This window comes from Macrobrachium rosenbergii, chromosome 5, assembly GCF_040412425.1.
Source record: "Macrobrachium rosenbergii isolate ZJJX-2024 chromosome 5, ASM4041242v1, whole genome shotgun sequence".
NCBI lineage: Eukaryota > Metazoa > Arthropoda > Malacostraca > Decapoda > Palaemonidae > Macrobrachium > Macrobrachium rosenbergii.
The window spans coordinates 69065814-69091524 of NC_089745.1; the positions used below are offsets into that span (position 1 = coordinate 69065814).

At 41.6% G+C, this 25711-nt stretch overlaps 2 protein-coding genes across 2 annotated transcripts in view; both read left to right on the forward strand.

Moving 5' to 3' along the window:
- The first annotated feature begins 2277 nt into the window (after window positions 1–2277).
- Window positions 2278–25711, forward strand: part of LOC136838885 (lysosomal proton-coupled steroid conjugate and bile acid symporter SLC46A3-like) — a 59809-nt gene continuing 36375 nt past the window's right edge. Inside the window, exon 1 of the mRNA XM_067104575.1 lies at window positions 2278–2334. The gene's annotated coding sequence lies outside the window, so the exon portion shown is untranslated. The remainder of the gene's footprint in view (window positions 2335–25711) is intronic.
- On the forward strand, window positions 14118–14693 carry LOC136838955 (uncharacterized). The gene has a single exon (XM_067104648.1). It carries the CDS (start codon window positions 14118–14120, stop codon window positions 14691–14693), a length of 576 nt encoding a protein of 191 aa, XP_066960749.1.

Consider the following 25711-nt stretch of genomic DNA (forward strand, 5'->3'; position numbering starts at 1 on the left):
CTGATGGGGAATAACTTTATTGAGCTCTTAAGGGAAAATGAACTAGAGCTTAAGTGCCTTACTTAGTCAGTTAGTGGCTTTTTTAGCAGTATGCATGGCCAAATTGAATTCATTAGTCATCAGGCATTTATGCAAGCCAGAGCTTAAGCATCAGATTTACTCCATTAGTGAGTTTTTAGTTGTAGGCATGGCTGCTGAGCCTGTTAATTGCCATGGGTTTGTGAATAAATCATGCTATATGTACCCAGTTAGCAGAGGTTGACCTTGAGCTCTCAAGGGATAGCAAAGCCAGAATGAAAGCTTTATATTCAAACTGTTAGTAGCTTCTTTATAAGTGGTAGAGTATTTCCATATGGAGTCCACTAATCACCAGGGTGTTTATGCAAAAATCATACTAGTCTACCAAGTCACTCTAAGAGGGCACCAATGTAAAAAAAAGGGCCACACAGGAGTCTGGTTTGAGATTAACGTTATTCTAAAGGGTTGACCCTTTTTTTGTCAGCATGTAAGCATGAATGTTGTGACAGGTAGTTAACCCAGCATGTGGATGGTAAATAACTGTGTGATGTATAAATTATGTGACTGTAATGTCGCATAAAAATTGGCTGCTGAATTTGGCTGCTTAACCTGGATTCAGCAATGAAGCTTCAGTTCCTTACAGCGCAAAGTATCAGAAAGCAAAGGTTTAATTACAAAGCACTTATATGGAACCTTAAGTCATCTTCTCCCGAACGTCAAAAAATATTGAAATGATTGAGACTGGGTTGCAAATACTGTGCGCAGTCTTCACATTAGGCTATCATTTTGAACACATACAATTTTGCTAGATATCTACTTTCCTTCAGAAATCTACGTCTAGACTATGAAATGAGAAAAGGTACAGCCTAGAAAAAAGCACCAAAACATTTTTAATACATAATAAGAGAAACTCATTGGCATTTCATTACCAATTTTTTAAATTTTCAAGAATATTTTCATATCTCCAGAGCAAGAAGGAAATGTGGTGACACATAACACAAGAACAAAGTTATTCAAGAGAGAAATGTGAACCCAGAACTGTTTAGCTTTAAAACCCAGAAAAGTGTTGTGGTGGGTGAGGGGCAGTAGGTAGCTTCCACCAAGTAACTAATAGTATAATAGTGGTCAATAGTAATTTATAAGAAATGAAACTATTAGGTACATACATTTTGAGGCAAAAATGATATACTAATCTTATTTTAAAGTTCACGACCTAATTATCCACTAAATTACCACATTAGAATACAGTATAAACACGTCCTAGTGTTAAAGCACGTAAAGGACATGAAAAATTGAAATTCTACTTCTGTGCGGACGATAACTGTGATCTGAAAAGGGTCAGCAGATCGTTGTTTTTTTTACAAGTTCTCAAGGTTGCCAGCTAAGCTAATTTGTAGAATTACTTTTCAACTAAAACTAAATCTAATTGCTAATTATCGTTCTGACATGCATGCATCATGAATATCAGACCAGACCTTTCGCCTTTCTTCAGCTGATAAGACGAAAGATGTTCCACACGTTTCTCTGACGCTCTACATCAGGTTTAAGGTTTGTAATTCCTCATCACAAGGACACTCTAAAGATGACAGCAGGAGCTATCGTAACACAAGAACAGCATAATGTACAAAAGTTCATGTCTAAAAATATGCAAATTACAGAGATGAAATAAGCCACTTTCTAATAATAATAATAATAATAATAATAATAATAATAATAATAATAATAATAATAATAATAATAAAAAGAAGAAGTTTAAACTAATTAGACATAAGATATAGTTCCAGAGTAAGTCTACAGATTTGCTGAGCAGAGCAAGGAGGCAACCTTGAGAACTTGGTAAAAATAGATCTAGTGGCCACTTTTAGATTAAAAATATCGCCTGTACAGAGGCAGAATTTAATTTTTTCACGTCCTTTACGACCAATAAAAATAGAAAGCATTTTTACTGCATAATCACACATGCATCTGAATAGCAGAGCTTACTGACTAACTAATTTATCTGAGGGTTCAGATGACCTAAGGCAAAGTTGCTAGTGTTGAATAACATAAGATATTATAAAGCAAAAAGTATCATTGTATAATATGTTATTTTAGAGTGGACGTTAAATATCCTCAGCTAAAATCACTGTATCTACTTTGATGGAGAGCGTCTGAGGCTGCCTCCATCCACCAGAAAATGAAATTGTTTTTCGTGAAAGGCTACTTTATTGAATGCGCCTTCTCATCCCGTGGGAGGCCTCCTTATATAGAACGCGCAAGAGGGTTGAGTCACATAGTGAAACAACCCCTGTCGTGAACACTGGGCTTAGCATCAAAGTAAGTACAACATGGACAACCATCAACACAAAATTTACATTTCCTTTTACATTAAAAACAAGGTTATCCCCCTGAAAGTGAAAATCTTGAATTGAAAAATAACATTGTAGTAATATACATAAATATTACAGTAACACTAATTTTTATTATTTTTATCAGAAAATATATTGCCGTTTTACAGTTATTCCATAGTATTTACATTATTTTACAATGATAACTTTTCTTCTTACAAAGACTTCTTACTTTTATGAACAGAACATCACATATTTAAGTGGTTATCAGAAAAGTAAGTTTTACATTTACATCCGTAAGTCTTCATCAATATACAGTATATCTTTCATTGACACTAGGCTTTTAATAAGTTCAATCATTTTTCTTTCAGTGTCATACATACCTAATTTATATTCTAACCAAGTTCCATTTATATAATCTGTAGTTAACATTACTGCAGTATTTCGATCTTTTTTTGAATAAGCCTTAAAATCTAATTCTCAAATCTTTAACGGTTGCTTCATACTTATTCTACAGAGATCACCCAGAAGTGACAAAAACAACTTGAAGACTAAATCAATGCCCTTACAAAAATAAGTCAAATGCATTATACCTTCAGTTTGTTCATATGATACACACAATCTATAATCTGATATATTCATTTTTGTTGCAAGGGCTTCCTGTACATATCTGGATACTATTTCTCTGTTAAATGTATTTATGAATTTATTATTTACATTTTCCCGTATATCATCCCAGTCGAATAATGGATAATTCTCTTCCACTTTTGTTTTATATCCATCATTCATTGAAAATCCGTATACAGTCTTTGAACTTACTATAGGGTAGTTTTCATATTTTATCACTTTGCGTAATACTAAAATAAGCTCATTATAGTAAGGAGTGGGAAAGATATTAGCATTATTTATGTTTCCAAACAAGGTAAATGAAAATTACACTCTTTTTGTTGAGTCTTCCCGTGCTGCAAATAGAACTTACCATACAGCTGAGAGAAATTACAATAATTCCTTGAAGAGGAAACTTGAAGGAGTTACTCAGCCTCAATTACAATAATTCCTCGAAGAGGAAACTTGAAGGAATTACTCAGCCTCAATTACAATAATTCCTTGAAGAGGAAACTTGAAGGAATTATTCAGCCTCATCTTTGGTGGACCAAATTGGCATCATCTCATCATCTATCTGTGGATCAGGCTCGCCTTCCATCCCATCACTGCTAACAGATGATGTAGATCAGTAACTGGCCCTAGGAAAAAAAGGCTGAACTGCTTCATCGAGCTTTTGAAACTATGCAATCAGCTGAGGGTGTCCCTCTCCTGATGCTTGTCATCCTAAACTTATCCTTACAAAATTTGCAATTCGCTCCGTGGATGTTAAGAAAACTCTGGATAATCTTGATAACCGGGGTGGAGAAGATACTGACGGTTTCTTTCCTTTTGTTTTTTAAAAAAATTTTCTAGTGTGTTGTCTCCCAAGACTAGTAAATTCTATAGATTTCTATGTCGACTTAGTATCTTTGTGGATGAGCTCAAGCTTAGTAATACAGTGCCTGTCCAAAGAGATGCCATACCTGCAGACTGCAGTAACTACACGCCAACTTCTATTCTCCCTGTGCTCTCCTTAGTTGCCAAAAAACTTATTTTTAAGCCACTATGTAAGTATATGGAATCTAAGGGATAGTTAGTTGATAGTCAGTATGCATGGCCTATAGAAAGCAGTTAGGTACCTGTGATGCTCTTTTAGACTTGACATGCCATTTGCAAGAGAACCTTGATAATGGGTTTGAGTGCAGAGTAATTCAAATAGATTTTAGCGCTGCTTTCGATTTAGTACATCATAAAGCACTTGTTTATAAACTTCAGAATCTTTCTTGAGTGGGTGGATATGTTTTAGGATTACTTCAAGGTTTCCTTACAGGGTAGCAGCCAGTTGTTGTTGATGGGATCTTTAGTGACCCAAGACCTATTGTGTCCGGAGTTCTGCAGGGTAGTGCTCTTGGTCGGATTGGTCCACTATTATTTTTGTTGTATACAAGCAGTATGGCTGCTGGCCTGGAAACAAGACTGTTCAGTATGCAGATGATGCAACACTTGTGGGTGCAGTAAAGTCTCCACTTATGAGAAATGAAGCTGTCCTCAGCTCAACCGGGACATGGACCGGATTAGTAAATGGTGTCGTCAGTGGAGTATGAGGCTGAACTCCAGTAAAACAAAATCACAATTGATTAACAGATCTCATACAGATTTTCCACCTTATCCTCCCTGCAGGTGGATGGGACTTTGCTGAATGCGTCTGAAGCTTTAACTATTCTAGATGTAACTTTTGACTTACATCTTACTTTTGAGAAACATATAATGAAAGTTTCAGTAAATACCGCACGAAACTTAGGCATTGTTCGTCAGGCCTCATATATTTATAACAGTGATAAAATCAGTGCGACCTGTTTGAGATCATTTGTACTTCCTTTACTAGAATACTGTTCTCCAGTGTGGATGTATGCTTCTGCCAGAGAGTTATCTCTTTTAGATAAAGTTTTGTTCGTGATGGTAGGTTTCTGTTTCCTAATATAAGCAGTTATGACCTGGACCATCGACAGATGGTCTCTTGTTTGTCACTTTTTCAAAAGCTGTATTTTAATAGAAACCTTTCAAATTTACAACTGATCCCTGATCCCCTTTTCCTGCTGAGAGCAATCGGATTCGATGAACAGCAGCACCAATAAGCAGTAAATGTGCCTCACTGTCGAAATTCTCAGTTCCCGAAGTTCTTTATTCCTCACACCGTTGGACTGCGGAAGGATGTCGTGCAGTTGAACTTTAGAAGTTCAAGCAAAGATGCAATGCATTGCTACCCTAATGCTATTCTCCTTGCATTTTAATACATTTTTATCTATTTATTAATTTATTACTTAATTTTTTCCTTCTTTTTTAGTGAGATCTCTTCTTTCTGTATTTCCATTTACCTTCCCTTATTTCCTAATGAGCACCATAATCTTTAGAAGCTTGAATTTCAAGTTAATGACCCTTGTGGGCTTGTTCCATATGAATAGGGTTCATCTCCTGAATAATAATGATGATAATAACAACTGTTGATATGATATCGTATCAGTTGCATAACTGAATAGAATTCAAGAATATGGTGAAAGGACTGAATTTCAGAAGTAAATATATTTGTAAAGATATCTGACTAACCTGTTTGTTAAACCAACAACTATTAAAAAAACAAAAGCCAGTTAAAGTACAATAAATTCAATGACGACCCCTTTTCTTTGCTTCTCCTAGGATCACCACTCCTGGGTAACAGGTCACGCAAAATTCAGACATACCCAATCAATTAAATTGTTTTATGTAAAAAACTTACCTGCTACCAAATTGTATGTTATGTGTTCTTTCCTTCAGGTATCAGAATGTATTCAACTCTGCTACTGCTCATTTGTGTAACTCAAAGTGTGTTTGTTTATTGTTTTTTATTGTCAAATGTTATTGACCTCAGGTCACCTTTGTTCCCATTGTATTCCTCGGCATGATGCAGTCCACTGCTATATAAACCGCCTGTGTCCACAGTAAAGTAGCAGTAACCTTATCCTGCTCGTTTCTTTGACACCTCTTAAAGTGGTGACCCCAGAGTGGTTCCCGGAGCCATTAGCGGACTCACACGGCAACTTAGTCTTGGCTCCAGGAACTACCCACGCCCCTAGCGGACTAATTACGGCGCTGTAACCAGCGTTTGGGCGTGCTGACTCTCGTCGGCAAATCACCAGCGTCATTAACGGACTCACATGGCGCGCTCCCAAGTGCGTATTGACGCAAGTTTCACTCCAATTAAGAGAGCAAGAGCGAGCATGGACGCGGACATCCCCACCCTCGTTTAGTTAACCACAAACCTCGTGGATTCAGATGTCTACCTCCCGCCCATATCACCCGTGCCCCTCCCCGTGCCGAGGCTCTCGCGTTCCTCCACACTGCTGCCTGTGCCCCACATGCTGCCCTGCCCGGCGCCCTGTCCGGCAGGTCAAACAAAAGCCACCCTAGCTATAAAGCTGCCGCCTTTCACTCAAGGGAACCCATCAGTGTGGCTGTTCAGGGTCGAGGGTCAATTCAGGCTGGTGGAACTAACATACGAGGTGCTACAGGCTGATGCAGTGATAAACGCCCTACCGGAGGAGGTCTACAGGAAACTTGTCCCGTGGGTGTCCACCGCATACCCCCTCACCTACCGCCACCTGAAAGCATCCCTCATAGAGACATGCTCCCTGCCGGTTGCCGAGAGGGCCGCCCGCGCCCTCGACCTCGTCATCAACCCACAGCAGGAACAGAGCGTCATGGAGTCATGGGGCATGATACAGGACCTCCTCATCCTTCCCGCCAACGACAGCAGCGGTAAGCGGTCCGAAATAAGCCTGTCGCGGGAGATTCTCCTCCGCCAGCTCCTCCTGGAGGTCCGACCCCAGATCCTCGAGCCCTACACCATGCCCCTCAAGTCTTAATTCGCACGGCGCAGCAGCTGACCAACTCCACAAAGGCAGCGAAGCAGGCATCAGCGCCCCCACACCCCATCAGCTCCATTCAACAGGAGGAGGGCGCAGAGGAGGATATAGGCGCCGTCACCAGGAGGCGGCCACTGTACTGGCAAAGAGGGAATCCACTGGACCCTTGCTACTACCACCAGCGGTACAGCAAGGATGCCAGGAACTGCCATTCACCGTGCTCACTCACCTGTCCAAAAAACGGGGGAGACGGCGGCCAACAGAACAGGCCGCCATGGCAACGGGCGAACCCAGGAGCCCAGAGCCATTAGGCTTCTACGTCCATGACACCATCTCCGGCAGGATGATGTTGGTCGACACAGGGGCCATCAGATCAATATTTCCAGTGCCCAGGGAGGACCGCAAGAGTTCACCGGACCCGGCTGCCTTTCTGACGGCTGCCAATGGGTCCCCCATCCTCTCCTACGGCACCAGGCTCCTGTCGATCTCCATCCTTGGCCGGAAGTATTCCTGGAATTTCGTCGTCACGGACGTAAGGACCCCATTCCTGGGCGCGGATTTCCTCGCCCACTTCGGGCTGGCAGTCAACGTCGGTCGCAAGCGTCTCCTCGACACCGACTCCTGCCAGTCCCTCCCGTTGGCAACAGGACCCAGCACACCTGCCATCCACTCCGTCGCCCCCCACCAGTACGCCCAGCTGCTGAAGGAGTTCCCCGACGTATTTAGACCCGAGCTCCGTCAGAGTGCACGTTTTTGGTCGGAAAGACGTATTCGTTCTTGGTCTGAATAATCAACCCGATTTCACACGTATAACATACGACTAGCGAGTGAATTATAGCTAGAAGTGTTCGTGAACTGTCAGTGATAAGATTAAGTCAGAATAGCAAGATAAAAGTGTCGACTAAAGGTGTTTTTCGAGTGAAATATTATAAAATTAAGCATCTTGGAGGTGTCTAGCAACAACAACAGCAGCAACAGCGGCAGACGCTGGAGGAATTTAGCAACCCTCGCAGATTTCCAATATGATGAATTGGCAAGTAGGGAGCTGGGGTTTCTTATTGTTGAGATCAACAATAACTCCAATCAAAAAGAAGCAAAAGCATACACAGACATAGTGAAAGGATATGACCCTTCAAGCTGGAACAAGTCAGCAGAAAAACATGAAAATAATTGAAGGAATACCAAGGAAAGTCCAAGTGATCAAGAAAATTGAGTAAGGTGAATTTGGTTAATATACTGATTGATGCCATAGGAAAAAGAATGCCTAAAGCATGCAATCTATGTAATGTGTGGTATAGCATTGTAAATCCACAAAACCTTATAAGGAAATGCAGTGCATGCCATGTTCCAACACACCCTACATGCGCCGAAGTACAGCAAAATAAAAAAAAGGACACAAAAATATTTTGCTCAACATGTCTAATATGGATAGACAATGTTATTAAGTCAAGACTTAATGTACAGATAGTTGAGGATGATGAAACTGAGGATGATGAAGAAAAGGAAAATGAAATAGAAGAAAATACGACTGAAGAGATAGAAAACAGTAATGAAAACAAAGTACAGGATAAGAGTATGGATGCAGAGAATCTCATAGACTCTACATAAGAGGCAATACAAAAGCATATATATGAAGAAATAAACTATGAAATGACAACACAAAAAAAATCCCAAAGAGGCTGTACCCTGATATACATATTGAAGGAAATGAGCAAGAAAAAAAAGACAAGAAAGACATAGTCTGCACTCTTTTGAAAAGAGGAAACTGCAGATTCGGTGAAAGATGTCACTACAAACATCCCAAAATATGTCACAACTATGAAATCTATGGCAAATGTGCATACCTAGATGGTTATGAGGTTGAATGCAGCGATCTACATCCAAAAATATGCTGGAATCTGAAAGAAGGAAAAGATTGCAAATTCAACAAAAAAATGCAGATTCATGCATCCTGTTGCCATGAAGAACGAAAATCAAAAGCAAATACATATAAAAAATCAAAGTAAAAATGAAACAAACAAAGGAAAGAATAAAGAGTATGTGACGAAGGAAAAAAAGCAAGCCGGCACCATGTTATGAAATGTCAGCACCAAGATATGAGGCTTCAGCTCCCAGGTACAGTGCAACAAAGCAATGTATCTACAATGCAAATGGATCGTGCAGATATGGAGATAGGTGCAGATACAAACACAAAATGAATAATTATGTAGATGGAAGATCAACTATTTTGGAAAAGTTGGATTTTTTAATGTCCGAAGTTATGGAAATGAAGAAAAGAACAACATATCAGAGCAGGAAAGAGACATGGGAAAATCCTTGTTATTACCCTTATTAGATAATGGGGATAAAACAAACCATCATAGTGATGAATGCACAGGGTCTAGTTTCGAGTAACTCAAAAAGAAAAATAGAGTTCTTAGAAGAACTAACCCAAACTGAAAAAATAGATATAATGAATATAAGTGAAACCTGGTACTCACATGAGACTGGTAATGATCAGATAAAGGGTTTCCAAACTTATAGATCAGATAGAAAAAACAGGAATCAAGGGGGAACCGCAATATATATATGGGAGAGACACCAATCAAGGAAAAATGTGTGAGAAATATAGTAACACAGAATGTGAATTAATAGCAGTAGAATTTGAATCTGAAAAACTAGTAAACATTGTAATATACAGACCCCCGAATACTAAAGAGTTTGATATAATAATTGACAAATTGGATGATATATGTAGAAATCACAAAGATTGGACTATACTTCTATCCGGAGACTTTAACTTTCCTTTCGTAGAATGGAAAGAACGAATAGGAGACTGTGGTTGTATTTATACATATAAAAAGGAGAGTAATAGTAGCGCAGAAGATAAGAGGCAATTTGAAAAGCTATTAGATATGCTACTAGAACATAACATTCAGCAAATAAATCACCTACCAACAAGAAAGGATAATATTTTAGACCTAGTATTTGTGAACAAGATGAACTATGTTAAAGAAATAATAGTGTATAATACGAGTATTTCAGACCATAATGTCATAGAATTAACAGTCCGTTCCAAAACTATTGAAAACAGAGATAAGCAAGAGAAGAAAAAATGGGAAGGATATGGAAAATATAATTTCTATAGTAAAAATATAAATTGGTCAAAAATAAATGAAGAATTAAACAAAGACTGTGAAAACATATTCGTAAGTGATAATATACAGGTAAATACGGATATATTATATAAAATTTCAGAGGAAATAGTGGAAAAATATATACCAAAGAAGAAAAGTAAACATCAGTCACACATACCAAGAGACAGAAGGATCTTGTTCCAGAAAATCAGAAAGTGGAAAAAAGGTCTTGCAAAAGAAAAGAATGCATGGAAAGTGATGGAGCTAAAAAGTAAGATAGAAAATGCAGAACAAAAGATTATACAGTCAAAGGATGAAGAAAATCAAGACCTTCAAGAAAAGACCTTACAAAATATCAAACAAAACCCCAAAATTTTTTACTCATGCAAAAAAGATTAATAAAATAAGAGTAGAAATAGGCCCTCTAAGAATTGAAGGGCGATTAACAAATGAAAAAAAGGAAATATGTAACATATTAGCAGAAAGATATAAGAGTGAATTCACACCTAGAATTGATAATGAAGATAATGATACAGAAATAAGAGATGAAAAATAGTGAATATTTATCGGGCATAGATATCACTGAAGCCGATATTGTGCAGGCTATTAATGAGATTATAAATGGATCAGCAGCAGGACCTGATGGTGTTCCTGCCATTTTGAAAGAAAGTGGTTCATTCAATCGCAAATTCGTTAGCAATATTATTAAGACAAAGTATAGATACAGGCAAGATTTATGATGAGCATAAATTAGCGTATATTACCCCAACTTTCAATGGTGGATCAAGACTAGAGGCAAGTAATTATAGGCCTGTGAGTCTGACATCTCATATTATGAAAGTTTACGAAAGGGTAATGAAAAAATATATAGTGAAACATTTAATGAAAAATAGTTTGTTTAATACAGGACAACATGGTTTTATACCCGGAAGAAGTACACAGACCCAACTGTTAGCTCACCACGAAAGCATATATAAAGATATGATAAACGAAAAAGATACAGATGTGGTTTACCTAGACTTTGCAAAAGCTTTTGACAAGGTGAACCATAATATATTAAAAATAAATGAGAAAACATAACATTGTGGATAAAGTTGGAAGATGGATAAAAGAATTTTTGCAAAACAGAAAACAGATAGTGATTGCTAACGATGAGAAATCGGATGAAGCTACGGTAATATCCGGTGTGCCACAAGGTACGGTGTTAGCTGCATTGCTGTTTGTGATTATGATTGCAGACATAGACAGTAATGTTAAGGACTCGGTAGTGAGAAGTTTCGCGGATGACACAAGAATAAGTAGAGAGATCACTTGTGATGAAGATAGGAACTCGCTACAAAGAGAACTAAACAATATATATAAATGGGCAGAGGTAAATAGGATGGCATTTAACTCTGATAAATTTGAATCAATAAACTATGGTGATAAAGAAGGAATGCTATATGCATATAAAGGTCCTAATAATGAGACAATCACAAATAAGGAAGCAGTTAAAGACCTTGGTGTGATGTTGAATAGGAATGTTATGCAATGACCAAATAGCAATAATATTGGCAAAATGCAAAGCAAAAATGGGAATGTTGTTCCGGCACTTCAAAACAAGAAAAGCCGAACACATGATTATGCTTTATAAAACGTACATACGTAGTCCACTTGAATACTGTAATATAATATGGTACTCACACTACCAAAAGGATATTGCACAAATAGAGAGTGTACAAAGGTCCTTTACAGCTAGAATAGAAGAAGTTAAGGACCTTGACTACTGGGAAAGACTACAATTCTTAAATTTATATAGTCTTGAAAGAAGAAGAGAACGCTACATGATTATCCAGTCATGGAAACAGATAGAAGGAATTACTGAAAACATCATGGAGCTAAAAATATCAGAAAGAGCAAGCAGAGGTAGATTAATAGTGCCCAAAACGATACCAGAAAAACTAAGGAAAGCACACAGGACATTAATCCACCGCGCACCAGCATCGATAATGCAGCGTCTATTCAATGCGCTACCAGCTCATCTGAGAAACATCAGGAGTGAGCGTAGATGTGTTTAAGAATAAGCTCGACAAATATCTAAGATGCATCCCAGACCATCCAAGACTGGAAGATGCAAAATATACCAGAAGATGCATTAGCAATTCTCTGGTAGACATCAGAGGTGCCTCACACTGAGGGACCTGGGGCAACCCGAACGAACTGTAAGGTCTGTAAGGTAAGGTCCCTGGTGCCCCAGCAAAACATGGCATCTACCACCACATCAAAACGAAGGGCCCCCCTACACACGCAAGGTTCCGGAGGCTTCCCCCACGGCACCTTCAGGAGGCCAAGAACGCCTTCGCCGAAATGGAGCGGATGGGAATATGCAAAAAGGCCGCCAGCCCGTGGGCCTCTCCCCTCCACATGGTGCAGAAACCGGACAGCTCCTGGAGGCCCTGCAGCGACTACAGGCGACTCAACCTTGCAACTGAACCTGACCACTACCCCCTGCTGAACATGCAGGACCTCACGGCCTCCTTCCACAGGGCTAAAATATTTTCTAAATTGGATCTTCTAAAATCTTACTTTCAGGTACCAGTTGCTCCAGAGGCTATCCCGAAAACTGCCATCATCACGCCTTTCGGGTCCTACGTCTTCGCCTTCTCCACCTTCGGCCTGAGGAACGCGGGGGCGACCTTCCAGCGGCTCATGGACAGCATCCTGGGGGACCTGAAGTTCTGCATCTGCTATGTGGATGATACCCTTATATTTTCCAGGTTCCATAAAGAGCACCAGAGGCACATCTGGGCAGTCCTGCAGCGCCTGCAGGAGAACGGCCTTTGGCATCGAGAAAGCTGACTTCCTAGACCACACTCACATCGAAGGTCGCAGCTGTCACCGGGTTCCCCGTCCCCACCTCCGTCAAGGCCGTCCAGGAGTTCCTCGGGATGGTGAATTACTACAGGAGGTTCATCCCTGGGATCGCACACACAATGGCCCCCCTGACAGAGGTCCTGAAAGGTCAACCAAAATCCTTATTGTGGGGACCCAGCCAGCAGCAGGCCTTCTCCCTGACGAAGGCCGCCCTCGCCGAGGCAACCGCCTGGCCCACCAGGACCCCAGCGCTACCCTCCAACTGATGACAGATGCCAGTAGCGTCGCCTGCGGAGCCGTCCTGGAGCAGATCGTCGATGGTGCCCCCTAGCCCATCGCCTTCTCCAGCAAGAAGTTCAACCCCGCGGAGGCCCGCTACAGCACCTTCGACAGGGAAGTCTGCACGGTATACTGGGCCGTCCGGCACTTCAAGTTCCTCCTGGAGGGCACGCCCTTCACAATCTTCACGGACCACCAGCCGCTGGTGCACGCCTTCACCAAGCAGGGGGACGCATGGTCTTCCAGGCAGCAATGGCACCTCGCGGCCATTGCAGAGTTCACCTGCTCAGCGTAGCAGACGCCCTCTCCAGAACTGAGCTCAACGCGGTGCAGCTAGGGATCAACTACAAGGACCTCGCCCGAGAGCAGACCTCCGACCCAGAGACTCCAGCCTACCGCACCGCCATCACGTCCCTGAAGTGGCAGGACGTGGCCCTCGCCCCCAGGAGCCCAAACCTCCTCTGCAACGTCAGCACCAGCCAGCCTCGCCCACTGGTGCACGCCTCCCATCGCCACCAGGTATTCGACGTCATCCACAGGCTGTCCTACCCCTCCGGCAGGACAACGGCCAAGGTGCTGACAGAGAAGTTCATCGGCACGGAATGCGGAAGAACGCGAGGACCTGGGCGAGGCAGTGCCTTCGGTGCCAAACCAGCAAAGTTGGTCGTCACACCGAATCCGGGGTAGGCGAGTTTCCCCAGCCGAGCCGGTGGTTCAGCCATATACACATCGACGTCATCGGCCTTCTACCCCCAACAGACGGGGCCAGATATCTCCTGACAATTGTTGACCGCTCAACCAGGTGGCCCGAGGCTACGCCCATGCAGGATGCCACCGCCAGCGCATGCGCCAAGGCCCTCCTCTCCAGCTGGATCAGCCGCTTCAGCGTCCCGGACCACATAACCACCGACAGGGGCCCTGCCTTCCTGTCCGAATTGTGGTCCGCTCTGGCACGCCTGCTGGGGACATCTCACCACACCACCACTGCCTACAACCCCGCAGCCAACGGCTTGGTCGAGCACTTCCACAGGTCCGTGAAGATGTCTCTTATGGCCCGCTGCACCGCTGAGGATTGGAAATACCAGCTGCTGTGGGTCCTCCTCGGGTTAAGGACCGCCCCCAGAGCCAACATAGTCCCAGGCAAACTAGTCACAGAGGACCACCACAATCCATCAGTCCAGAGGCTTCGCAAGGTAGTCGGCAAGTTCTCCCCCTGTAAGCGGACATATACTGACAGGTCAGTTGCCTTGACCACTCACGTCTTTGTCAGGGATGACGCCGTCCGCCCACCACTGACCAGGCCCTACAGGGGGCCCTTCCGCGTGCTGGAGAGGAATGTGAAGGCTTTCCGGCTCGCCCTCCATGGAAAGGACGATTGGGTGACGGTCGCCCGCATAAAGCCTGCCCTCCTGGAGAAGGACACAGACGTCACCGCACAGCACCCTGCGCCTGAGCAGTCGCCTCTGCAGCCGGGCCACCACAGAAAATGGGCGCGCAGCCACCCCCGTAAACGTCTGCCCACACCTGCAGCCAGCCGCTCCCACGCACAAAGCAAAACCCCGCTCACTTCACGCAGCCGCAGCACTCTCCAACGCCCCAGCAGATACGTCGATTAATCAGACGTTACCCACGTCTTGGGGGGGGGGAGTATTTGTAAAGTCCCCGCTGAGCGGGTTTTCTGTGGTGACGACCCGTTTTCTTCGCTTCTCCAAGGGTAAAGGGTCACGCAAAATTCAGACATTCCCAATCAATTAATTTGTATCATGTAAAAAACTTACCTGCTACCAAATTGTATGTTATGTGTTCTTTCTTTCAGGTATCAGAATGTATTCAACTCTGCTACTGCTCATTTGTGTAACTCAAAGTGTGTTTGTTTATTGTATTTTATTGTCAAATGTTATTGACCTCAGGTCACCCTTGTTCCCATTGCATTCCTCGGCATGACGTCAGTCCGCCGCTATATAAACCGCCTGTGTCCACAGTAAAGTAGCAGTAACCTTATACTGCTTGTTTCTTTGACACCTCTTAAAAACTCTTTAGGCTGGGGAGGTTCTCCTCCCAGGAGGCTCCTCCTTCCTGCTCCAGTTTGGTCAGGGTCGTACCCAGGTTCTGGTGGAACTGTTCGATGATGCCCCAGCTCTCCGGATGGTATAGAGCCGAGTAGATAGGCTTGACACCAAGGCTGGCCATGCCATCCTTGAATTCCTTGGACATGAAGTGACTCCCTTGGTCACTTTGGATAATCACCGGGAAACCGAAACGATAGAAGAATTGCATCAGCGCCTTCACAGCATTTTTTGCACTCACACTTCGTACAGGGATAGCCTCAGGTTATTGCACAAAGCAATCTATGATTGTGAGGCAATGCATGTTCCCTGTCTTACTCGGGACACACCCCTCAGGTGTGAAATAGTCGATGCAGACTTCCTGGAAAGGGACTCCCACCAAGGGGATGTTCTTCCTTAGTGCCTTTGGGATGACCTCATTCGGGTTGCCTGTTATCTGACACACTGGAAATGACATGACAAATGTGATGACTGTCCAGCAGAGGCCTGGCCAGTAAAATTTCCCTTCAATGGCTTGGGTGGTTTGGGTGACAGTGAAGTGTCCTCCAAGGCCCTCATGGGCCTGGTGAAGGAGGTCTTGTTGCAAGGAGGGAAGTACTACCACCAGCTGATGAAGGATACGAGGCAGCTCACTCCTCCCCTGGGTTATTCGGTATAGCACTTCATCTTTGAGTAGGAAGTCATCCCTTACCAAATCCATTACCTCGTCCTTGTTGTTAGCAGCCTTCAAGCAGTGGGGTCACAGAGTGACATCATCAGTCTGGGCTCAGATGAGCTGTTCTGACTCAAGCTAGGGGACGAGGAATCCGCCCCCATGATGAGGGCAATGGCAGTCTCAGAAGCAGGCTCAACGGGTAGGGTGCCAGGCTGGTCATGCAGCCATGCCACCACTGCCAGGCCAAGGTCATCAGGGAGTAGATCTTTGTCAGGGGGAGGGGCCTCCTTCATGGAGCCATCGGAATGGGATGCAGTCAGGTACCAGAGAGGGACGAGGTGGTCTCTCCAGTGGACAGGGTCCTGGCCTAAGAGGAGATCATGTCCCAAGGCTAGGGAAGTGACTACTCTGAAGAGATGCTCCTTCTCACAAGCAGCATCGCCGATGGTGACCCAAAGGCGTGCCATGGGGAGATCCTTGCCTTCCCCGTTAATCCAGAGGATGGTCATCCATTGATCCTCGCGAACAATGGCGCAGGGAGGTACTCAGTCCCTGGTGATGAGGCTAACTTCAGCACCAGAATCAACCAGGTTGGCTTGGGGCTGAGGGGGAGCGGAGCCATCAAGAGGCACTATGGTTGCGGCCTCCAGGCGTAGCCACTCAGTAGTTTGTCTGTTACAGACGACCGTCTGGACCATCCTGGAAGTGGGGTTCCGGGGACAGAACTGTAATCTCTTTGTGGCCCTGCCCCTGAGGGAGGGCAGGCTTGTCGGACTAGGACCATTGACCGTTCCTGTTCTCGGGGGGGGGCCTCTGCTGGGGCTTGCTGACGGGCTTCATCATGTGGGCCACCTTGGCATGGCACTGCTTGGTGAGGTGCCCTGGGTTCTTGCAATGCACACACACAAGTTTCTTTAGCGGGTGCCCATTCTTTGGAGGTTGCTGAGAGTTGGTGGGGGCAGGCAAGGAGGGATATAATTTTCGTCAATGGGAACTAAGATGAAGGTGGTTTGTGTCCCAGATGTCAGCCCAACGACAGCACTCAACCACTGTCTTAAGCTCCTTGTTGCACAGATGGGTAGCGAGGGCTGGCAGGGCATAATGTGAAAAGTCCTCGAATTGGAAGAGTTCAAGAATGTCCTCTACACTAGTGGCATTGAGAGATTCTAGCCATCGTCTTAAGGCTTGGGTCTTCCTGAAGATCCAATCAGACCAGGTTTGGCCTGCCTCCTTGGGCATGTTTCTCCACCATTTCCTTCAACTGTCAGGAGTTATTTCAAAAGCCTTCATGATTGCTTGGCGGACAAGGGTGAGATTTCCTTGATCCTCCTGAGGGAGAGCATTGAATGTGATAGTGCCTTTCCCTTCAAGGTGCTTTCACAGGATCAGAGACACTTCTTCAGTAGAGGGCTGATAGGTCTTCAGGACCTTGTCAATATGGTTGAGCCAGGCTTCAGGCTCAGCTTCGTCTCATTTTCTTATGAGGGAGCCAACACTGTTGAGAGTTGAATGTGGAGAGGGCGTTGGTGTATTGCGCATGCCCTGGGCTGCCATTGTAAGTTGATGAGCCCTTTCTTTCTCCTTCTCCTGCCTTTCTCCTTCTCCTACCTTTCTGCCTCTTCTTGTTTCTCCCAAGCTACTTTTACTTTCTCCTTCTCCTGCCTTTCTGTCTCTTCTCGTTTCTCCCAAGCTATTCTTTCTTTCTCCTTCTCCTGCCTTTCTGCCTCTTCTCATTTCTCCTTGGTTATTCTTTCCTTTTCCTTCTCCTGCCTTTCTGCCTCTCTTTCAGCCTTGGCATCGTCCACTCTCTCTTGGGCCCAATCCTTCAGGGCTTCTCCTGACAGTCCCATGTACTTTCCAGCAGACAGGTAGAACTTGAAGTCCTCATTTTGCTGGGTTCTGGATGTCACAGACATCTTGAGATAATGCTTATATGGGAGTTATCCTTTAGGTTTGTTCAAAATAGAACATGGTTTGGTTTTATTAGCGCATGGACGAGGCTGGCTATAGAGTGAAGGTTAGGGCATTCCAGAGAACTTAGTTTTATGTCCCTTATAACTCAGGTATGTTCGAAATGAACAATTTCAGGGCATCTCAAAAGACTCAGGGTGTCTGAAATGACTCAAATTTCAGGGTGTCTCAAAAGACTCAGGGTGTCTGAAAAGATTCAAATTTCAGGGTGTCTCGAAAAACTCAGGGCTTTGGCAAAGACTCAAATTTCAGGGTGTCTCAAAATAATCAGGGTGTCTCGAAAGACTCAGGGTCTCAAAAGATTCAGGGTGTCAGAAAAGACTAAAATTTCAGGGTGTCTTGAAAGACTCAGGGTGTCTGAAAAGATTCAAATTTCAGGGTATCTCAAAAGACTCAGGGTATCTCAAAAGACTCAAATTTCAGGGTGTCTCGAAAGACTCAGGGTGTCTGAGGGACTCAAATTTTAGAGTGTCTTGAAAGATTCAGATCTGTCTGAATAAGACTCAGTTGTTCGTGTTGAATGAGAATTAGCCCAAGATATTGTAAGCTTTTATCTATAATTTATTTGCATAGAGATGATGCAGAACTAATGAGAGGCTTATGTGGGTTACACTTATGGTGTGTAAAGAAAGTTTTCTTTGTGCTGTTGGAGCATTTTAAATGTGGCGTGATGAGAACAGTGCATCGGTCCTATCATATATTAAATTTCCAAAGCATGAGGGTAAAGAAGAATTCTTAAACTCATCATGCATGGGCAGTCTGGACTGCCGAGTCACATGTGCGTGCAAGGGATTCTACATTATCAAAGCCTAAGCTTGCATGTGAATGGTAGTATCCCAGTGTTTACATCTGCCTTTGATGGCTCTATTTCTAGGCCGCACAATGAGTGATGCAGGTGGGTGGGGGGGTACCCTTGACCATTTGTCTGGCACATGTCTGGGCAAATTTTTTCATGCTTGGGGGATTCCTCACAGTAATGAATGGAAAGGAAGGACACTGATATATTCTTCAATAAATAAATTTACAAGAATACTGGGGGCTTGCTGAGGAATATCCGACTCAGTTAAGGGATTTAAAATTTTTATTCTAAAAAAGTTAGCGAGGTGCACAGATGCATGGATAAAATTAGCTAGATAAAGAAAGGAATTTATACATGAGAGCCGTGCATAACAATGGAATTTTTAATGGAACTCAAAATTAAACATGATGGACATTTAGGGGTAGGGCCAAGTGGTCTGGAATTGAAGATTCCAGGTTGCAATTTACTATTTTCTCGACTTGCTCCTATATGCTTCCTAATTTTATCAATCGATCAATCGATCAAGAGAGAGAGAGAGAGAGAGAGAGAGAGAGAGAGAGAGAGAGAGAGAGAGAGAGAGAGAGAATAAATCCAGCAAGATGAAAATGGCTGGGGTCAGGCTTTGGCTGGCTGCATACACAATGTGCCTACCTAGGAATTCGGGTCTTTCAAACTGTCCTTATCACATGGACGAAGGAATAAGGGCACTATTCCTTTTATTAACTCTTCGACTGAGTTCACTCCCTAGCTTTCCTATTCTTGAAACATGCAGGTTAACATGTATTAGCACCAAAATCTCATGGAATGGTTAGCACGCTCTCTCTTCTCATGAACTAAATTGGGCATGCATGTGGTCTATCAATTACCTAACACTTTTTGCACCTAGCATAAACCTAAACAAACTATATCAACACGTGTACTTACGCTGTGGAACTAGCTCTTCTCATGTGCTCAAAAGAGAGGGGTATGCTACCAGGTCGTCTCTAATCATGCAACCAGCTTAGCAATCACTATTCCTCTGATAGTTGTGAATGCAATGTGCACACTTGGCAATGGTCGCCAATGCAACAGATGTGCCTTAGGTACTTACCGGATTCTAGGCTGCAATGGAAAATCACAGGTAGTTCTTGTACATTACCAAGAAACTACCGTATTTTAACTAAAAATTTGACTAATACGCTGATGATGTCTTCCTAATAAGAATATCGTACAGGGATGGCATAAGGTCACTGCACATGTGGCAGAGCTGAGATTTGGTTCCACAGCCAAGCCGATCTGCAATGAGATGCAAGACGGTTACTTGTAAAAATACTAACTTGCTCAAAGGGAAATGGGGGAACGCACAGATGGTACTAAACAGCTCAGTTCAAAACACTAAATGTACAATTGCACTAACACTTAACACTTCAACCCAAATATACTGAAGGTGATCGCACAATAAAATAGAAATTAAATTAGACAGAGAAATAACAGAATTGTGACTGACTAAAGAAATCTTATTCTGGTACATTACCTTCGTCAGAATGATGGTGTCCTCATTCAATAGGGTGTCGGCGGTGGAAGGAGGAAAATGAAGGGATGCCACTTACAAAAGTGTACTGGGCCGAGCCTCGAGGTCGGACACATGGAGGGAGTACAAGGGACAGGCAACAAAGGTGAGGACAACTGTTTCAGTGAAGTTCTGAGTGCTTCTCTCCTGATTGCTGGTTCAGGGTCCATATATAACATCCGGAATTATGCCTTGATATCACTGTAGTTGGCGTGGAAGTCAATCCCGCCTTATTTTCTAAAGAGTTATGCATGTGGGGTCATTCCCAGGTGTCATGGCGGTTAGCACATGTCTTGGAACTATGGGCCAGCACTTTCTCTTTATGGCTCCTCCTCTTTGCTGGTTGTCCGCCTCCAGCGAGGATTTGCATCTTTGACAGCTGCACCTAGAAATAAGGAACTTAGGCAGTCACTTTGAACAGGGAGGTATTAAAGGCTTACCCATATAGGGAAAGAGGGAGAGAACTGGTGAAGGGGCGAATGAAATCCACAGTTCTTTTATTTAAAATGAGTAAAATGAGTTTTATTCATTTATCTCTTATGTCATTATTATAAAAAGCCGATTGTGAGGTTGCTTGGAATGAAGGTTCCTTTGATGCAACCTATATATATATATATTTATATATATATATATATATATATATATATATATATATATATATATATATATATATATATATATAATATATATATATATATATATATATAAAGAAATCATCAACACACAATCACGTGTGGAACAGAAATAAATTTCTGACTCACGTCAGGATTTCAATTTCTCAAGTGGAATAAAGGGCGTTATCCACTGGGCCACACAAGTCTAAAAGGTTGGAACCTGAGAGCAACTGCACCCAAGGAATTACCTGGGCAAGCTAACTGCTTTGCATACCAGCAACACCCGATCCGACGATTAGTCAAAATATATATATATATATATATATATATATATTATATATATATATATATATATATATATATATATATATATATATATATACATATGTATGTTATATCATATATACACATAAACAAGTTCTGTTCTCAATCAGTAAAAATTTTGTATTATCAGAAAGTACTGAATTAACTTTATGTAGATAGTCTTGTTTATTCATTAACACTACTCCCTTGCCCTTGTCAGGTTTGCAAATAACGATATTTTCCACTTTACTTAAATTTCTTAAAATTTCCAAATCTTCCTTTCTAAAGAAGGGCCCATTTATTTTTAAGTTCTTATAGGTGTCATGCAGGAGAAGAGAAAGTTTCTGTTGCAAGCTACTGAGATTAGCATCTAGCACAATTCAAACCCTTGAGTCTTTGGAACAACACCTCAAAAGGAAATTAAAAATACGAGAAATTAGGTCTATATGACGGAATACAGAAGTCCAGGCCGAAAGATAAAAGAAACTCTTCCTCTTCGAAAGAACATAGTCAGAATAGTTAAAATACAAGTGCTACGCTCATCAAAATTGGGAATACAAACGCCTAGAGATTTCAGTTTCTCTGGTGGCGCAAGTGAACATCAGAGATAAAATTATTAACATATTTAAAAACAAGATTAAAAACAATCACATCAATAAATGATAATAACCGAAAAGTCTTTCTTGAAGTGCCAATGAATAAACAAGACTATCTACATAAAGTTAATTCAGTACTTTCTGATAATACAAAATTTTTACTGATTGGAGAACCTAGCTTCTTAGAAATCTACAGAAGGGAAGATAAGATTAATAGATTCCTTAGAAAGTTAAAGAAAGATAACATCTTAAATGAAGAAACCTTCCAAAAATTGTTTGTTACAGGGTCATCGTTTGGCATTTTGTATGGGCTCCCTAAGATCCATAAGGATGGCATACCTATCAGGCCAATTATGTCTTCGTATAATAGCCCTTCCTATAATATCTCTAAGTACTTAGTTCACTTATTAAATGATTACTCAATATCCCAGTTTGCGCTAAAAATGGCTTTGACTTCCAACAACAAATAGTACATCAGGATGGTGATTTTATATGGCCAGTTTAGACGTTGAGTCGTTATTCACAAATGTGCCAGTCTCCGAAACTATTGAGATTATTCTGGACAAAGTTTTTATGAGAGTGGTGTTATCTTTCACGGTTTTAATAGACAACTTTTAAGTCTCTCTTGGAACTTGCAGTGCAAGATTCTGCTTTATTTTTAACAAACAACTTTACTTGCAGGTCGAGGGAGTTGCTATGGGGTCCCCATTGGGCCCTCTCTTCGCAAATTTTTTATGGCACATTTAGAAGAAGAGTTTTTAAACAACTGTCCTGAATCCTTTAAAACCCTTTACTATAGGAGATATGTGGATGATACTTTTGCCCTATTTAAACATTCGTGGCAATGTCAATCTTTTCTAGATTACGTTAACTCTAGCCATCCCAACATTAGATTTACTATTGAGCAGGAGACTAAGAATACACTAGCTTTTTAGACGTAAAAATCACCCGCTCTGACCATAATTTTAGTATATCAGTTTTTAGAAAAAGTACTTATACAGGCCTTGGAGGTAACTTTTATAGTTCGTGTTTCTTTTCTTTTAAAATTAATGCCATAACAACTCTAGTTTTTAGAGCCCTCCGTTATACATCTAGCTGGGCAAATTTCCACTCCGAAATTGAATTTTTACTGGAATATTTTACCAAAAATTCATACCCACAAAGACTTTTTTATAAAATAGTTAACAAGATTGTAGCACGTAACTTTTCTGATTCTATTGTGAAATATAGCCTAATGTTCCTAAACTGACTATGTACGCTACGATACCATTTACGCACTCCGACTTTCTTAGATCCAAAGTCAAACAAATAATTGAAAAAGAGTTTGGATTTCTAAAACTCAATTTAATACCTATGAATCCACTAAAGATTGGCGGCTTTTTTAATTATAAGGACAAGCTACAGACCTTTATGAAGTCCAATATTATTTACAAATTTGAATGCCCAAGATGTCTTGGTAGTTATGTTGGCTCATCAAAGAGAATGTTGCAGGTCCGTTATTATAGCCACTTAGGTCTGAGCTACAGAACTGGCTCACGTATAACTAATCCCGAATTTTCTAGCATTAGAAATCATGCCGTTAAATGCAAGGTTAATATAGATAAAAACATTTTTCCATCATGGGAACTACCAAACAATCGGCTTATTTAACGACCCTTGAGTCTTTGTTTATTAAACGTCATGCACCTCTTTTAAACTCCAACGTGTCTTCTTCTCCTCTGCACTTGGCCTAAGTATACTCTGGGCATGCGTGAGCTTGTGGTCTCACTTCGTCTTTCCCTTCTATTGATCAGGTAGACTTAGAAAAAATCTCCTTTCCTTTTTACTTTTCATGTATGTTGTAATTTTAAAGAATTTAACTGCCGTTTTTTTAATTTAGCTTTTATTTTAAATTAGAGAATTAATGTGTATTTTTCAATTTTACAGACTGATGATGTGTTTAAGTAACACGAAACGTTTCTTAATAAATATGCAACTGTTTTGTTGACTGTCGTCTTCTTTGGACTCCTGCTTGTTGTTGTGTACTTCCCCTGAATGTGTATATATACATATATATATATAAATATATTCATATATAGATATATATATGTATATGTATATATATATATATATATATATATATATATATATATACATATATATAAATATATATATATATATATATATATATATATATTAAATATATATATATATATATATATATATATATATATATATATATATATATATATATATATATACATATATATCAGTAAGGTCTTAATATCCTATTCGCTTACCTGAAATAATATATTTTCATATGGGAAGGAATTTTTAGTTGATAATAAGTTTGTCGTCCCGTGGGCTCGAACCAGCGAAGGACAAGAACTCAGGACTACAGTGGACGCATTAAAAATCAAAATATGGCTGCGTGCAACAAACACATTACACGGTCAACATGGTAGAGGTGGGTGGATATCGTCTCTACATACAAACACCTGAGTTCGACGGGGAATTTGTATATGGGAGCCGATATCCACTTATACCTCACTTGCTGGCTGGATGGGTTAATGCCTCCACTGTAGTCCTGAGTTCTTGTCCTTTGCTGGTTCGAGCCCACGGGACGACAAACTTATTATCAACTAAAAAATTCCCCTTCAGTAACATATATGAAAATATATTATTTCCGAGGTAGAGCGAGTTGGATATTAAAGGACGTTTGTAGCTTACTGACTGTATATGAATCATGGTGATGTGATAAAAAGTCATAATATGGCTGCATGCGACAAACGCATTACACGGTCAACATGGCAGAGGTGGGTGGATGTCGTCTCTAGATACAAACACCTGAGTTCGACGGGAGATTTGTATATGGGAGCTGATATCCACTTATACCTCACTTGCTGGCCGGATGGGTTAATGCGTCCACTGTAGTCCTGAGTTCTTGTCCTTCGCTGGTTCGAGCCCACGGGACGACGAACTTATTATCAGCTAAAAATTCCCTTCGGTAACATATATGAAAATATATTATTTCCGAGGTAGAGAGAATTGATATTAAAGGACGTTTGTAGCTTACTGATTGTATATGAATTACGGTGATGTGATAAAAGTCATAATATGGCTGCGTGCGACAAACGCATTACACGGTCAACATGGCAGAGGTGGTGGATATCGTCTCTAAATACAAACACCTGAGTTCGACGGGGGATTTGTATATGGGAGCTGATATCCACTTATACCTCACTTGCTGGCCGGATGGGTTAATGCGTCCACTGTAGTCCTGAGTTCTTGTCCTTCGCTGGTTCGAGCCCATGGGACGACGAACTTATTATCAACTAAAAATTCCCCTTCGGTAACATATATGAAAATATATTATTTCCGAGGTAGAGCGAATTGGATATTAAAGGACGTTTGTAGCTTACTGATTGTATATGAATTACGGTGATGTGATAAAAAGTCATAATATGGCTGTGTGCGACAAACGCATTACACGATCAACATGGCAGAGGTGGGTGGATATTGTCTTTAAATACAAACACCTGAGTTCGACGGGGGATTTGTATATCGGAGCCGATATCCACTTATACCTCACTTGCTGGCCGGATGGGTTAATGCGTCCACTGTAGTCCTGAGTTCTTTTGTCCTTCGCTGGTTCGAGCCCACGGGACGACGAACTTATTATCAACTAAAAAAATTCCCCTTTGGTAACATATATGAAAATATATTATTTCCGAGGTAGAGCGAATTGGATATTAAAGGACGTTTATAGCTTACTGATTGTATATTTTTACGTTTTTCCGTGGTTTTAGTTTGAAATATGCTCTGTGAGACAGGTAGCAACAATTTAAGGTAATTTAGCCTTGTGATTCTGACTTCGTGGGTATGGGAAAACGTAAAAAAAGAGGAAAACAAAGGAGAATTTCATATGAGCATAGGGCTCTGGTTACTGAGGGAAATATTACGTAAAACACGTGGGCAAATTTAAAGGAGTGTATTTACATAAATGATATCAGTACGGGAAAGAGGAACTCAAGTAGATTACTATCCTGAAGGAGATTCCTACGGGATTGAATGAAACTGGGGATTCCAGACACAGTCCGAG

Coding starts and splice junctions, on each gene's coding strand:
- LOC136838955 (XM_067104648.1), top strand. CDS start 14,118: ATGTCTCTTATGGCCCGCTGCACCGCTGAGGATTGGAAATACCAGCTG.